Source organism: Macrobrachium rosenbergii, chromosome 22, assembly GCF_040412425.1.
Source record: "Macrobrachium rosenbergii isolate ZJJX-2024 chromosome 22, ASM4041242v1, whole genome shotgun sequence".
NCBI classification, from domain to species: Eukaryota; Metazoa; Arthropoda; class Malacostraca; order Decapoda; family Palaemonidae; genus Macrobrachium; species Macrobrachium rosenbergii.
The window spans coordinates 34244196-34262267 of record NC_089762.1 but is presented as its reverse complement, the minus strand read 5'-3'; the positions used below and the strand labels follow the sequence as shown (position 1 = coordinate 34262267).

General features: G+C 38.0%; 1 protein-coding gene across 10 annotated transcripts in view; it reads right to left on the bottom strand.

Moving 5' to 3' along the window:
- Nucleotides 1-7753: 7753 nt before the first annotated feature.
- The window catches only part of Isha (Insulator su(Hw) mRNA adaptor), a 116764-nt gene continuing 106445 nt past the window's right edge, over nt 7754-18072 (bottom strand). For all 10 annotated transcript variants that reach the window (XM_067124613.1, XM_067124611.1, XM_067124609.1 and 7 more), the window contains 2 exons: nt 12317-12487; nt 7754-11795 (listed from right to left, as the gene is read on the bottom strand). In XM_067124613.1, coding sequence (XP_066980714.1) covers nt 9916-11795; nt 12317-12487 — 2051 coding nt within the window. In that variant the 3' untranslated portion in view covers nt 7754-9915. The remainder of the gene's footprint in view (nt 11796-12316; nt 12488-18072) is intronic.

Genomic DNA, 18072 nt, shown 5'->3' with positions numbered 1-18072 from the left:
CCCTATCTCTCCCAGACCTGCAAAAAATGGGTTAGTAGTGGTTGCTTCCCTTTGCCTGGGGGAAGATTGTTCTCCCCCTGAAAAAACAGAAGCCCTTGAGCAATTGTGATTGATCTCCACCCTCCCCCATGAACCACTCATTGCCGAAGCAATAGGGGAACGCGGGAGAGTGAACTCTTTCCTAGAAGAGGTAGCAGCAATGGGGAGTCGCATGGGAAGAGACAGGGAGCTATCCAGTGTCCTCGTTGGAGAATATCCTTCTGAGGATGGACAGGCAACCCTCCCGGATTTCCTCACCAGCAAACTGCATCCACTGCTCCAGAGACCAATTATGAAACTTCGTACAAGTTCTGTATCAGTAATGGAGCACACTTTCGCATTATTAAGTGCAAACGGTGTGCGGGTCAACTTATGGATGAAAGGAAGCAATTGCAACGTCACTTCCCTACACCAGGGCACAGACAGGGTAAAGGATTAGATGATTATTGGGTCTGCATTGCAAGGACCACAAAAACAAGAATAGATATAACAATGTATCAGTATAACAAAGAACAGCACAACAGGTAAAAACCGTGACGAAGTGCAGAGAACAGCCGGCAAACATAGGGCAGAGGAAGGCGAAGAAGCGCATTCGCTCTGAACGAAGGCTATAAGGCAAGTGGTTGCACAACTCAGTGAAGGGAGATGGTGAGGGTACCCCTCACCCCTCCCACTCGTAATTCAACTACTGAACAGCCTTGTTGTGTAGAATAGCCTGCTCCAGCTCGCGCTGAAGGTAATTCCTATAAAAAGACTGAGGGTTTGTATTCATGTACGAATAAGACATTTGCAAGAGGAAAAACTACACCAAAGAAAATAAGTTAAATTTTTCATACAAACCCATCAATCATAGCCTACTTCATAGTGTCTAGTAGAAAAAAAGCACCATTATAGCTAAGAATGACTTTATGCAAGCATGCCTCTAGCCTTTTGGTCAATAATAACTTGCTTTAAAAGTCTGTCACATAAACTGATTGTGACAATTATCAAAAAGTGAACAGTTAGGTATTTTCTATGACAGGTTTCTGGAACAGAACAGAATATAGAATTTACGCCAAAGGCCAAGCGCCGGGACCTATGAGGTCATTCACCGCTGAAATGGAAATTAATAGTACTAAAAAGGTTTGAAAGGTGTAACAGGAGGGAAACCTGGCATTGCACCATGAATCAATTGTTAGAAGAGGGTGGAAAGTAAGATGGAAGAAAGAGAATATGAACGGAGGTACAGTGAAAGGAATGAAAAGGGTTGTAGCTAGGGGCCAAAGGAATGCTGCAAAGAACCTCAAGTAATGCCTATGGTGCACCGCATGAGGTGAACTGATGGCACTAACCCGCTACAGGGATGACAGGTTTCTTTGAAAAAATGAGTTTTATATTCATCGGTTAGACAACCCATCAGTAATTATTAACCTGAATAATAACAGTAGTTGGTGGGAGGTAGAGAAGTTGTGAATATCAGCAAAGAGGAAAGGAACAAACTGTCTAATGAGTTTGTAGCCTGAAGGAAGGCTTTCCTTGGTGAAGGAGACCATCTACATATGCTAATACTGTACTTAGGCCAGACTGGCAAAGGGGACAGTAGTGCAACTTTAATACTGGCCATTTGTGTCCTGCTGACAAGTCAGGAGCAGAAGGCCAACATCCAGAGGAGGCGACTGCCAAACAAGGAAAGCAGCTAGGTCACACACCATAGTGATGCAACAGCTAACAGGTAAGCATGCTTCATAGAAAAATGACAAAGGAACAATCAAAAGACACTGCTCATAAGAGGCCCAAATAAGACTTGGAGGGCCATATAAACATCCTCCAGAGCAGCTGGATCACCCTGTGAAAAAGCCCTTGAATGAAGTGCTAGAGGACAGCCCGAGTAGCTTTTTGACTAAATCAGTACACTTCTGTTTAGATTTGAAATCTGAATTCTAGAACTGATCTAACTCAGCCATGAGCGTATGTAAAGAATTGCCCAATACTTTTAATGAAGAGGAAAACTTTGGAGAATTTGTCCTAAACAGAGTTTTACATGTAAAAAAGGATTTTGACAAAGGAAAAATCTATTTCTGGGGAGGGGCCCGTGTCACCCGGTGAAATAATCCATTCAGCACTTATTTCTAGGTAATTCCGTTGCTAGATACCAGAGAAAAGCTAAATGTAAAGCTGGGGTTACTACCCCCAGAGCGAGCTCCAAGAAATGGAGTCGTATATGGTAAAGGGTGAGATTGTCACAATCACGGGACCCTGCCCTATAAAGATTCCCAATGTCAAAAGTCCCAACGAGAGAGGTGCCGATACAAGCCCATGCACTACTCGTGGACTGTACACAAGGCAACACTAGTTACATTCCATGTTAGCACCCACCCCACTAGAATGATGTTTACCATGGGAGGGAGAGAATGAAAAACAGGGGTGGGTCACCGGGTGACACGGGCCCCTCCCCAGAAATAGATTTTTCCTTTGTCAAAATCCTTTTTCTGGATCGGGGACCCGTGTCAGCTGGTGAAATAATAACAGAGAAATAAATATCATTCTTATGCTATTAAAGACTTTAGAGACATTGAAAACTAGGGGAGAATTCCACCCTGAACATTAGTAAGGTCCTCGAAATTCATGTAATGAAAATAATGTAAGTGGCCACCATCTAAGAGCATGAGCTTTGGAATTGAACCTGAATAGGCTTTTATTAAGAAAATACTTGCTGCCTAATAGCAGATACAATGACAGTAACCCCCCCCTCTTTCCAAATAAAGAGAGGACCTGACAAAATTGCGAGGTCCTGTCTAAAAAAGCCTGTAAGGAGAAAACTGGGCACAGAGACAGACCTTGTGAAAGGGGAGTACTTTCCAAGGTGACCACCGAAAATGAGGACCTTCAACTGTAGATAGAAAGTTAGGGTGAGGAATTCGCAACACTACCCCTGAGTGGGGAAACCAAAATGGTTGGTTCCGCTAGACAGGGCAGACAGTACAGGAAAACTAACACTAGAAGCTAAGTTGATTAAAAATTTGGGTCTTCCCCAACAAGGAAAGGTAAGAACAAGATGATTGTTTGTTACCGAAGCTAACTCCGATACATTACTCAAAGACCAGGAAACCGAATGTGGACGGAGTACTGGTCTCAGACGAACACAGACCTTAGGGTTGAAAGTTAAGGGCCTGTGAGTCTGGTTCCAACAAAACACTTTCCTTGGGGCCAATGCGGCTGCATCATTACTGTAGCTTCAAAAACTATGTGAAGAGTGCTAGTTACTTAACTGCAGAACCATACTGCAGTAGAGTAGGATCCCTTGACTGATTTTAGGAAAACAGTAATAACAGGACCAACATCAGTTTCCTCCTAAACTGTAAAATTCACAAAGACCACAAAGCCAGGGCACCAGAACTTTGAGGAGGCTGACGCAGGCTGAGTTTATACCAGCCGTGGCGGTTTGATAGTTTGTGGCTGAATTGGGTTGCAAACAGACCCACTTCTAGGTCCAGGAAAAGATCACAAGACTACCTGAATAACGCTCCGTCTAAGGACTATTCCAACACCAGGGGGGAGGCCCTGGATAGGGAAAATGTAGTGACCTTTTGGACCCCTACGAGAAGGGTGGCAGACAGAGGCACTTGTGTCTGTTGGTTATGGAGAAGAATGAACCATAACCTGAATGATGCAACTCGAGTTCGAACCCACTTGTTTACGCAGCGCACTATTGCTGCTTTGTTCAGAACCAGCGTAAAATGAATCCTCTTGGGAGGAAGAAGTTTCCCAAGGACAGGAAGACTGCCACAGCCCTCCAAAGCGTTGATATGGAACTGCCGGAACGTGACCGACTAAGTTCCATGTACTTCATGGGGCCAAAAATATCCACCCCACCCGCCAAGAGAGGTGACGGTGTGGAATACTGAGGCCGGAGGGGAAAGCTGGAGAGGAACTGACTTCGATAAGCTCTGACAGTTGTTCAAGGCCAGAGGCCATTATTCAAACAGGAGGAATCAGGGAGACACGTCCCTGACTCCGCCATACCCCGGTTATAAACACCAGCTTTGACTTCAGAAGGAGAACCGTCACTGAAGCAAACTGGAGAGAGCCCAAGACCTTTTCTTGGGCACGGCGAGAGGTATGCTTGTGTTGATGAAATGTTTGGTTGCCCTTGCCATCTCTTTCCGCTTCCACTGGATTCACAACTACTGAAGGCTACCCTCCGGAATCAGGTGGGATTCCTTCCTGTGTACTTAGAAGCCCAGAGACTCTAGAAAACCGATTATAATGACCGGCACCCTCAGGCAATTCCCGCTGGGTGCCCAAATGAGCCAGGCAACTAGATATGCGGCTAGCATAACCTCCTAATACCGGAGCTGTTGAACTACGGTATTGTTCAAACTGGCAAAGATTCTGGGGGCTGCATTGAGGAGGGCATGAACCTGAAGGGGTACGCCTGCTCCCTGAGTCTGAATCCCAAGAAGGGATAGAACCTTCCTGCAACTAAGATGTGAAAGGAAGCGTCGGAAAGGTCCATAGAGGTGGTTACGGCTCCACGGAGCAGTAGGATCCGAACCTACAAGACTGTAAGCAACCGAGACTTGCCCCATTGAATGAGGAAAATAAACGGGACACGCCCGGAAAAACTTTCCAGTGGAAGGGAACTTCCTTGGCAGACTGAAAAAGCCTGACAGGCCATTCACAAAGTCCTCCAGATCCCGGCTGGTAACTGACCGAACCTGATTGGGGGAGGGGGACAAACAGTCCAGCTCCACCCCAGGCCTTGATAACTATACTCTGGGCCCAGGGACTGAAGTTCCAGTGGCCCCGAAAATGGTACAGCCTTCCACCCATATGAGAAATACTACTGGGAGGAGGCTTGATTGCCTCCCCTGAAGCGTATGCCTTCCCAATTTCTCGGAGAGGAGCAGGATGCTTCCCTGCTCCTATGATAACCACGAGGTTCAGTGCCTCTGGTAGAATGTATTGGAATAGATATGGTTAAAAAATCACCTTCATATGTAGGTTAAAAATTGTTCAAAAGTGCTCTGTAAGTGAGACATGTAATCCTATACAATGTCCTAAATTTCTATAACATAATTAGAATACAATTCGACATGGTCTTTAAAGTGATGACTGCCAGATAAATCTTGTTAGGTAGGTAGCACCTTCTTAGTCACTGCCTTATTATTCTACCTATTCTGGAATTTATCAAGAGCTGGTCATTTGAAATATAGTTACTAGCTGATCATGAGCAAAAAACCTAGAATTCGTTGAAAAATTTTTTTGCAACGCAATCTGTGACTTCATTTTCAATGAGTTCTAAAAACATTACGCGGTATATAAAACCCTTTCTAAGGCATGTACTTGACTGGATACTGTACAATATTTGACATCTTTTTGAAGCAAATATCTGATTCAAGAAGGTAATTATTGGTTTCCTCCTGTAAACTGCAGAGTATTACAGAACACGAGACTAAACTTTTGAAGGTGCAGCTGTCAAATGTGGCATGGCAAGGTAGTGAAAACTATATAGTATTCTAACCTGAATATATATGGGCCTAGACTGCTACCTGTCTAAGGTGGGGTAAGGGCAGGATTATCCACAATATTAACACTGCAGTTCTTATCAATGTTTAGCTCATATTGAAAGTTAAGGATTAAAAGAGTGGGTCTCTTTTTACTGAATGCTTTAGTTTGAATGAACCACAAAAGTTTTTCCATTCCAAACCTTTGTGTATTGTTAGTTTCTAAGAAGAACGTAAGATCATACTTCTGCTAAAATATGTTATCCGACTAATCTACTTTTGTAATGTATAGTTGATGTAAAAAAAATGGCCTAAAAATTGGAGCTTCATCTCAAGCTCCAATTGAGTTTGAGTTAAGTGTCATGAAAATAATTTGTGATGCTGGTCACATACAATCCCATAAACTTATTTCTGATAATTTAATTTTAATGTACAACCCTTTTCCCTTTAGGAAATTTGAGACCTGCAGACCAGTTGATCAGTCTTATGTATAGATCAATTCAAACTCTTACTTGAGTTTTGTTTGTTTTACTGATAAAAGGTGAATTAATGATTTTTGTATGTGCTTCCATGTTATTGTACATCTCTGGAAGTTCATCAACTTCCAAGAGGTACCTCACAACGAATCTGCCATATCTAGTTTTAATCTGAATAAAAAAAGCAAGCCACAACAACACTGGATGCTAAGATTTAATTGAAACATGAAAATGTAGGCCAAAGGCCAAGCGCTGGGACCTATGAGGTCATTCAGTGCTGAAAATAATGTTGAAACTGTTGGGCGAGGTTGGAAAGCAAGATGGAAGAAGAATATGAATGGGGATATAGTAAAAGGAAAGTGGTTGCAGGTAAGGGCCAAGGGGAAACTGCTAAAGAACCTAATGCCTACATTGCACCACATGAGGTACAATGACAAACCTAATGCCTACATTGCACCACATGAGGTACAATGACAGCACTAAGCCCCTAAGTGGCCTAGGATTTAAATATGGCGGCATGTTTGGATTTTAAGTATTGAAAAAATTATGTTACACTATAACAATCCTCTAAAACTATATACATACTCAAAAAATTAAACCTTGCCATATTACTGTCATTTAAAACTAGCACGCGTCTAGATTCTTATCCACAAAACCTTTTTGCGTATTTAAAATCTATTGACTCATCCACATCAAATTACAACTGTAATTGTAATTGTGGGAAACCCTAATTTTCAATGGCTTTGGTCTGGTTAATATTCTTATTCATTAAAAAAATTCCACCATACCTAAGTTATACAACCTAGACAAATTCCTTTTTTGGCATCAAGTTCTCTCTCTCCCTGATATATACTGCTGACCTAGGCTACATTACTTTGAGTCTGAATAAAATGTGAGTAAGCATTTCTAGATATACGTCTCTTAAAACGCAGCAGGATACAAAATCAAATCTATCTAATATCTGTTCTTTCATGACTCAGCCAAGTAATTTTTATTTTCTATCTAGTGTAATGCACAACTACCACCCAGCACTCCCTTTAGTCTCTAATGTTGGTCTAACAATAATTTACTTCACAAAATCTAACGCAGAATTATTTTGAGATTTTTGGTGGAACTATTCAGTCTTTTATGAATTACCGTTTTTTAAATTATGTTGGCAAAATTACAGCTAAAACCTGAATGCAAAGACCCTGAATGCCTAAGGGTTATAGGAATACCTTCAATACATACATCAAAAAATATGAAAATCGCACAAAAACAGCATCTGAGAAAAACACAACACAGAAGCATAAAATACACGCACATGAATATAACAAGCAACAGAAATTACAGTTCATTCCTAAAATATCTTTGGAGAAGGCAAAGAGCTTATTCAATCTTCAAACTAAGCTTTATTCATAAACTCTACCTCAAGCTTGCACCTTTTACTGATACATCAATCACGTGCATGCACACTTCAACCCTCCGCTCTTGTTAATATGAGATAACTTATTACCTACCCAGAACATTATTTCCTTTCTAACAGCAAAACCTTTAATCCTGATTCCTTGCATTACAATCCACCCAAATCCACATTCCCCCAAGAAATCCTTGAATAAAATCTTTTAAGGAAAACAATTGTGCAATAACATAAGAACATCTAGGATGTCCTTTAATTTTGGGACTTTACTACAACATCCTACATGCAAATCAGTTATTTTGGAACTATTTATGTGAAACACATGATTACTAAGGCTTATTGAAATGTTTAAAGAGTACAAACACTTTATTACTACATTAAGTAAGCACAGCATACAATGAAAGCCCCAAAACGAGCTATCATAAATTCTGAGGTGGTGGTGTAGCTGTTATGGGAGTGCGAAAATGATCGCTTTATAAGGGGCTCACCAGATACCACTATTTGTGGTACAGATGCCTACACTCACTTCTACACTAATGATATAAGCTTAATACTAAAATTACACCATCAATCACCAACGTATGTCTCAAATCACACTTAAATGTGATACAAGCTCATATTGCAATCAAGAAGGTGGATATACATACATATATATGCTGTATGTTTAAAAGCTTTTATATGTGTATACATAGTCATTACACATATAAACACATATAAATGCAACAGATATACAGTATATATATCAATGGTGTCCATGCATCATCAGCAGCCAAATAAATTCCATAAAACCAAGAACCTTCAGTTATTTATCACATTTAAGGCTTACTATTTTCATAGTTTTGTAGATAAACAATATCAGTCTTCAAGCCAACACCTATCACTTTTGCTTTTTTTCCATCAAACCATTTCAATAAATTAATACAGTAGCTAAGGTAAATTGAAAAAACAACACTGACATGTACTTTGAAAAATCCACAACTATTCTTTATATAGATACCTTAATGACAGGTTGCAAAAACTATACAAGTTATTGGGCTTCAAAGGCTCAGGTCTGGTGAATTATTGCATTGCAGTAATTTGCCAGAGGGGATATTGTTAAAAGGCCCTACTTCTGTAGTGGGCAGGGGCAGTTACAATGGTGGAACAGCTAAGAGAGGTGTCAAGGCTTGTGACTGAAGTCAAAACAAACTACGCAATACTGTGATGGATTGGGCTTAAGGTGAGTGGGGCCCAGCTCTCACCCAAACCACCACAAAACAGATTAAACAAGTGTGAGAGAGCACACCAAACAGGCCCCTTTCTCAAATACAAAATATCAATTTTGAATAACATTAATCAAGGCCTCAAATTCAATGATAATTGATAGGTGTACTGAATAAAAATATGACATAAAATTTTAAAATGTTAAACTAATCAGCAGCACACAATGGAAGGGAAAAACTTTTGGCAGCACAAAATTGTTGATCCTTTTTTAAATACCACTTCTCATTCACTTCTTGCAGTAGGTTACATTGCTTGATGAAAATGGGCAAATATGCCCCACTTTAAGTTATCAGGTTCACTTGGGCAGTTTTCACTTGATTGTAGATGTGCACTGTACACTTGTTTCATCTGTACACTTGTTGATCATCGCTTGGTACTATACCTTGCATGAACCACTACATTAGAGTGATTATGCGGGGTCCATCGCTGCGCTGACTGGAGATTGTTGTAGTTGTTGATGCCGAAGTTACTGACCTACCTGAGTCGTACATCATCCAGCGTGACTCATGTACCTAATGGACATGTACCTTACTAGGCATAATGCTAGTTATACCATGATTGGTATCTTTATATGAATTTTCAAGAAAAGTCTCTACTTAATACAGTCCATCAAATGGCACATCTGATACACATCCTTTATCCATTTAATATGTACAAATGTTATTCTTGTGTAATCCTTACCTTTGGACAAATGAAATAGGCCATCTAAGCAAAATAGTCTAAAATTTATTGGATAAAATTTTTAAAAATAACAGTCAAAAAGCTAAAACCTTTACAACTTAGGAGTCTCCTACATTCTACATCACAGCCAAAAGGTACAGAGTCACTTGCCTGAGGAACATAAATAATCAAAACTTCCTTTATCACAGGTAGGCTCGTCACTTACGGCATCAAATCCGTGTAAAATTCAGGTACGCCTCAGTCACGTATTACCGTCTCTTCGTGCATGTCTAACAAGAAACACTACCACTTCTCTTCCAATTTTGAGCAGACAATGAGACAAACTTTGTTAATTGTTGAACATCTGAATTTGTTAGGAGTCACAAGTTGTCCAGTGCATCCGATACATAAGTCCATGTTCCTTTAACCATTTGCATCCGATACGTATGTCCATGTTCCTTAAACCATTTTCAAAGTTAATATGTAATACATGAAGTCTACCGAGCTTCACTTACACAATTTATCATATACACTATCTCTTGCTTAGGCACAATATATTTATATATAAATTAAAGTTTCCTTAGCAATATTTTTAATCCTCATTGATTTGACCATCACCTTCTTCTTCTTGACCATCCCGAGTCTCACTTGGTTGGTCCATACTATCATCGAAGCCTTCGTTGGCTTGACCATCTCCGTCCCTATCAACTTGCTCTGGGTTTAAATTTTCATCTTGAGTTGTTATATTAGTTATATTCATACTTGCCTCTAAACTTATTTCATCAACACTTGGTGACAAAGCTTCTTGGTGATCTTCTGATTCCTCAAATTCCATGCGAGAGTCCTGCTCAGAAGAAAATGATGTGTTTTGAGGAACAGCAGGAGGTGGCATGAAATCTGCACCAAATTTATGTGCCTCTTGAGATGATGAATCAGCTGATGTTTCTTGAGGCATACTACTACTATGATCTTCAAACATATCTATTTCTTTTGTGGCATTAGGATGTACCTTAGCTGCACTACTTTCTTCTTGTTCATCTTTTGGTACTGGAAGAGAACTCTCCTCTTTGCCCTCTGTGTTTGTTTCTGATCTAACTTCTACAACTGAATCCTGCTTATTTACAATATCTGGGACAACTTTCTTTTCAGCATCTTGCTCTCCTTGATCCCATTTGGTATCTGATGATACTGGAGACTTATCAAGAATTGGATGATCCACAACAGGATGTTCAATATCAGCAACAGCTACTTCTGGCTTTTGTAGCTGATCAGTTACCATCGTTGTACTAGTTTCTGAACATTTTTCTGAGGGCTGATCATCCAGACTTTCAGTAGTCTTACTCAAAACAGCCTCCTTCACTTCAGTCTCTGCAGTTTCTTCCTTTGTTTTGGCATCCCAGCTCTCATCTTTCACCTCAGATTTTGAATGTGGTTCCTCTGTTCCTTGAGAACTGTTTTCGACACATTTTGGAGTAATGTCTTTTTCTTCTGGTTCTCCATCATTTTTACTAGTCAATTCTTTGGTTTCCATGGATTCTGCTTTATCCTCTTTTATTTCTTGTATTTCCATTGGTTGTTCCTTTCCTTCCTTGGCTTCTACTTTCTCCTTATCTGCAGCATCCATATCCTTCTTCCCTTCTGCATCTGCATTCAGTTTTGAATCATCACCTGGTTTATTTGTTTCATCAAAACTACTGGCTGCATTCTCACTCTGATTGCCAGATGCCATCTTTGCCCAAATATCCCAGCTATCGGGTTCAGCTTCCTCAGCTGCCATATTATTTTCATCTTCTCTCTGTGGACCCCACCTTGTTTCCCAAGGTCTCTTTTCATCTCTACGCTCAAACTCTCTGGGCCTTTCATCACGATACCTATTATTATCCCAAGGTCTATCCATATCTCGAGGTCTATCATCCCGATATCTGTCATCTCTGGGACGGCTATCCCTGGACCTGTCATCTCTAAAGCGATCACTTCTAGAGCGGTCATCTCTTGATCGATCATCTCTGTACCGATCCTCCCGATAACGGTCATCCCTTGAGCGATCATCTCTGGAACGTTCATCTCTGAAACGCTCATCCCTTGAGCGATCATCTCTTGAACGTCCATCTCGAGAGCGATCATCCCTTGACCTGTCACGCTCATCTCTAGATCTATCATCTCTTGATCGTTCTTCTCTTGAGCGGTCATCCCTAGAGCGGTCATCCCTGGAGCGGTCATCTCTTGGACGATCCTCTCTGGAAATGTCATCTCTGAAATGGTCATCTCGAGAGCGCTCCCTGTCAACATCACGTGTTCTGTCATCGCTTCTTGCACGATCGTCTCGGAATCGATCCATTTCACCTGGTCTGTCATCACGGGATCGATCAGTTTCCCAAGGGGGTCTATCTGGAATGCCATCTCTAAGGGCTTGAGGCCCTCCATGAGGATCATGTCCTTGGAACCTAGGACCTGGTCCATCCATCCAAATACCTGTGGAAGTTATTTCATCTCAATATGTGGAAGTCAATATCGTGAACTCCCATCTGCAATGGGATCTGTTATGATAATTAAATTTAATTGGCTTCTAACTTTGTTGCCTTATATAGCATAATTGCCCTTTTAAGGGCATTAAATTTATACCTTTTCAATTGAAATGTCATAAGTAACTAAAACAATTAAATCGCCTACCCCAAGAAAAGAGAAGAGCCGACTAACAATGACAGGGTTACACATTCACTATCTGTATCAAATACTTTTTGTATTTGAGATCAAATTTAAAAAATAACCACTGACTAAAGTTCACATCACTATTATTTAAAAAAATGCTTAAATAAAAATTAAAGGAAAAAGAGAAATTTAGCATTAATCCAAGAAGCATAATATAGTACCAAGAGGCATAATATAGCAATGTTTAAATCATAAGAAACAAAATACTATGTGTAACTAAAATACTACATTTACAACACAAATGCTTATTCTGTATGTAATGGACACCTCTATGAAATACTAACTTGGACGTTGTCCAGGCATTCCTGGGCCTCCAGGTCCATTTGGTCTTCCTCCTATTTCACCCATAAGTGGGGGTCGACCACCTAAAACTGACCCAAGTCCAATGGGAGGTGGCCCTAACAGTCCTCGGGGGCCAGTAAATCCTGGACCATGCATTCCTCTAGGACCAAATCCTGAAGGGAGAAGAAAGAGAAAACTGGATAAGAATACATGTAACAATAATTATTTTACGCAAGTTCAATGACACTACTAAAATGTTAATTTGCTTTCCAATAAGCTTGCCTGAAGAATTTTTTCTTATATGAGTGCTAAAATCTAAGGCAATGCAATGTTTAACAAATTGGATAGCTGCAAGTGCTAGGAGACCAAAGACCGGTTGAAAGTAGTGAAAAATTAATTGACCAGTCAAGGCAATGAGCTAAGGCCCTTATTTACTACCTACAGCTTGCCATGCAGTGTATATGATGACTGGGGACAAGTGTATAAAAAAAATCAGTCATTTATTGAAGTACTGAATAGCTAAAAAAAAAAATAATAATAAAAACTTAATTAGATTAGTTACATATTTAGATTAAAATGCAATAATTATTTTAATAAGGTGATATGACACTCTCAAAAAATCTTAATTAAACCCTATGTTTACCAACTAACCTAAAACTACCCTGTACTGTATCTTATTGCCAGCATTATGCTTTTCAGTGTACATATCTTGAGGAAAATAGGAATGCAAGATATAGGTTGGAAATAGTGATCAGAAACTTCACAATTCAACAAGAAGGATCCTTGTGTCATTCCAAGGGGAGGGAGTGGAGAGCACTTGGGTGGAAACTGTCACGGGTAGCAGGTCAAGAGGGAAGCAAATGATTAGATAGCATGATAAAGTGGAGGAGGATTTGAAGAAGGGTTCAATGGAGGGCAATGATTTTGACAGAACTAGCTGCAGACAATGCATCAAGGCAACGGAACCATTAGCTTAGGGACAGCAGTGCGGATGACGATTCTTGCTGTTATTCAGTGTTCAATAATTAAAAAGTAAAACACTGATAGAAACTTTTATAACCTTTCTATACTGATCACGGTATACTACACCAATTACATCCATCTTGAGCAGGGACTACTGTACACGAAATTACATCCATAATTATAAATTACTGAAGAACTTAGACAATATACACCAAGAGAATGAGTTTCATATCCTCAGGACTAGACAAAATCCAAAACTTCAGTATTAACTGTTATTAAATTAGTAGAAATTTAAATCAGCTTTCCATAAATCTTTGTACTAATGCAGAGAAATTGTTTATTCAAAACTTTTACCTCCTGATTTTGAGTTGTATATATCTGAGCCAGAAAAGTGTCACAAAAGATGTTGAACTGGAAACTCTTACATCTGGGGAATACAACATTTTCATTTGCATATGCTTAGTCTTTTTTATTTACTATATACTCTCCTAAAACAAATCTATGGCCTGGGTAAAACCTAGTTTTCATCTATACAAAAATCCACAAAGCATCTTACTATACATGGTACTTTTTATTCTTCATGCAATGAAATGTAAAAAAAAAAAAAAAAAAAAAAAAAAAAAAAAAAATGTTATCCTCTCACTGAATGCCTATATAACTAATACAGACAATTTCAGAATACTGATCTTCCAAGGAAAAGCAAAACTTGAAATTTACTCGCATAGAATTATTACGTTTCATGTATGGCTAACCACTGTAGTTTATGTAGACTACATGTACTGTTGTGTTGTAGTAAACTGCAGCAAAATTACCTTGATTACGTGACTTAATACGTAGCCTAGCTAGTTTTTCCATACAGAATACCTTTTATACCTTGATACAAAATCTAGTAATAAAGCGGCCGCAGAATACCTCATGAAAAACTAAAACCATTTCCTCTAGTTTTTTTTTTATTTAGACATCCATTCATATGAATACAATATTTTTTACTTGGGTCTGATTAAAATATTTTAATGTCATACACACCCACTGTTTGCATCATTAATTTAATTTTGAACGTTATAAAATTTCCCACAAAAAACCGTTCATGTCACATACACCACCTAAACACAAAGTAACAAGTGCAGAAAACCTGTTTCCTACGCAGAAGGTTTTACCTACAGTTTGCCTTGAGTGTTCTACACTGTAGACCCAAACTTTTTCAGTCTTCTGACCCTTATCATCCTTTACTGTATACCTACTCATCTGAACTACAACAATCATGAACACCCTAGGGGATGTAAATATGTTTGAGATCACTGGATATGTGCAGTCTCTGGCCTAGACATATTCAAGCACCATGTCCAAACTTGGCTGTTTAGGGAATAAGTTCACCTACTGGTTCAAAAAATATGAACTGTGTATCTAACATCATCATACATTTTTGGTAAAAACTCTTGACTGGTGACATTACAGTACAACATGCATTAACAGAATGTATAAAGTCTAAAAAGATAATTAGAATAAACAAATCCACAAGCCTATGGAATCAAAACAACTGTAATGCACTAAACTGCAAGCAACAACCTAAAAATGTTTTTCAAAGCTCCCTGCAACTACCAACTCCAACTAATACAAACAATATGCCATCATCCAACCCTTAAACCACTTCTGATTCACAACAAAATTCTGCAACAGCACACATTTCTAACCAAGGTTGCAATATAGAATACTTTTTGTTCTGACTGACTGATTGGGTCTCAATCAAAATGACTAAATTCAGGCATCCTTTAACATGAAATGTAGAAGTTATGTACATGTACAGTACAGCATTTTGTATCCTACTCACTTTCTATCAAAATTACCTTGATTAATTCTTCAAGTCTAAAATCTGAAAATTATTACATAAAGATTGATTTATCACTTATTTCTAACTACTTTGCATAAAATATATTGAACTAAAGCCTATTTTCTATAAAAAACCAACTGCAAATTCTAAGTCCTTTATCCCAAATTAGATCAAATCTTTTAAAGCTGCTTAACCTTGTGCCGAACATTTCCTTTCCATTATTTATTGCAGATGAACACTGAAGAGAGAGAGAGAGAGAGAGAGAGAGAGAGAGAGAGAGAGAGAGAGAGAGAGAGAGAGAGAGAGAGAGAGAGAGAGAGAGAGAGAGAGAGAGAGAGAGACTCCAAGCTTGGTTTGTGTTTTAAGTAATTCCATGTAGTGTAAATTCTTTTTAAAACGAAAAAATCAAAGTCAACCCTTGCCTATTCGTGGTTCAGGATTCACAGCCTCACCTATTTGCAGATTTTTCTATGGAACTTTTCCCCAAATTATTCATGGGCAATTTGGTAATTAGCAAAACACAGCAAACCATCAACAAAATGTATTTTTTTTTTTCAATGCATATTTAAATATTTAACATATTTTATGTTAAAGTAAAATACTTCAAAATTACAAAACAGCTGCTCTCTCTCTCTCTCTCTCTCTCCTCTCTATTTAACATACTATATGTTAAAGTAAAATACCTCAAAATCACAAAACAGCTGCTCTCTCTCTCTCTCTCTGCAGTGTATATATCCTTTAATGAAATATGAATTACTGTATCATAAACATAAAAATACAAAAATAAAACTCCACGAAGTTCACAATGCCATGAAATGTACACGTTACAATGATTTACTAATTTTCAAATATTAATATTAATGTCAACACAGCAAAATATCAATAAAATGTTATTTCACTTGCAGAATCCATTTATACTATAATATTACACTGATTTATTATCCTCATAATATGTATAAATAAACTGATCGTCCAGCCATTTGTAATGTTTACATTCTCAGAATCAGCTGATTGAGTCTACTACCGAAAGAATTAGGAATTCTCTCTCTCAGTACTGAACATATCCTTTAATAAAATATGAATTACTGTATCATACACATAAACATACTATACTAAAACTCCAAGAAGTTCACAACACCATGGAATGTGAGCGTGCATACATATGTACATTACATTTTTTTGCTTTGCTTGATTTACTGTACCGTTTTTATTACAAGTTTTGTTTATTCTAAGAATTATTAACACACACACAACAATATTTTATCATTGTTGATTGCATAACTTGATTTTTTTTCAAAGCATATCTAAATATTTAGGTACAGTACATAATTCTACTTATCAATTCCCAGTGTTTCCCCTATCTACTGTAAAAAGAAAACAGGGCAGCTCGAATACTGTATGAGAGAAAGTGGCAGTGCTCGAATATAAGGGGAACTTGATTAGTTTTTACATGTAGCTGTAAGCTGTATATTTTTAAGGGTAATGTTTTAAGATGACTTTGAAATTATATTACAGTGTTTTACGATGAAAGTTTAACGTATATTTGGTGTAGGATGATAGTTTAAGGTATATTTGGTGATTGAACTATTAAAATAGGCAGTTATACGCATTTTTAGAGGGGGATGTTACGTATTTGCGAATTTTAGCTATTTGCGGGTGGCTGTGGTCCCTATCGCCCCGTGAATACCGGGGGGGACATATATATTTCCAAAATATTAACATTTCATATAGCCTTTCTGCTTCAATTATCAAACTGCCCACAAGACAAAATCTTGGCACATCTACGTATATTTTCACAGTTGTTTTAACTTGCTCCAGTACAATTTCCCCAAAAGAACATAAATTGATGCAATTCAATATCCTTCTAAAGAAAAAACCAACACCACCCGTTCTTCATAACCAGAGTTTAAGTATATACATTATATATAGCACCCTACTTGCGTGAATTCAACTTACAAACATATGTGATGATACACACATATGTGATTGCAAAATAAAATTGTGTTCAAAGTGCTCCCCTATGCCACCCTTAAGTTCAAATTTTGTTTTGTATGCCTATTCTGCAAATACAGTACTGTATTGATTTTATATCATACTGTACTTAAATGGGCTTGAAAAGTACAGTAACCAACTTTAAAACAATTCAACATACAAACAGCTGTCCAAAACGTAACTTGTCTATAAGTGGGGTGGTGTCATAAATATTAATGAATTAAGTTAGAATTTATCTTACATATTAAAGAATTGAGGGTTAGAATTCAAGTATTGTATTGGACTGATTCATCACAGGAAATGAACAATGCCTCATATATGGTAATTCAGACGACATGTCAGCTCCAATTTTCAAAATTATGAACAAAATGGATTTCTTTCTGCATAATATGGTACTTTGCTACAGCACATTGTTTAACCATACCACTAAATTAGAATATGCTGGCCTGAAGGATATGTGCTAATAAAAAAAAAATTTACTCTTTACTTACTTGAAATATCTTCAAAATTAGTAAGTGGGTAGTGTGAAAAACTAATTATGGAAAGTAATATCATAATAATGTACAGAACACAAAACTTTGGATGAATAGCTATAAATTGCACTCAGAGTTTAATAAATTCTATCTGATATCTTGTTAACTCTTGTTTCATAATTATCTTTACATACCACAGATACATCCATTAATTATAAAACCATACTCTGATGTCATCAAGACTTCATGTGTTTTAACTTCACTAGTAAATTTTAATATATTTCTAAATAAACATTAATAATTGATAAAGAAAAACAGTATGAATATGTAGTTTCCAATCCAACTACTTTATTCCAATATATCAATAATATACATGAGTGGCCATAAGTAGTATGCTTAGGAGCATATAAGGAAATTCTCCCCCTTTTTAAGCAAAGTATACCGATTACACTTTTAGCGTATAGTAATACCTCGAACTGACGCGATTCGAATTGCGTGAATT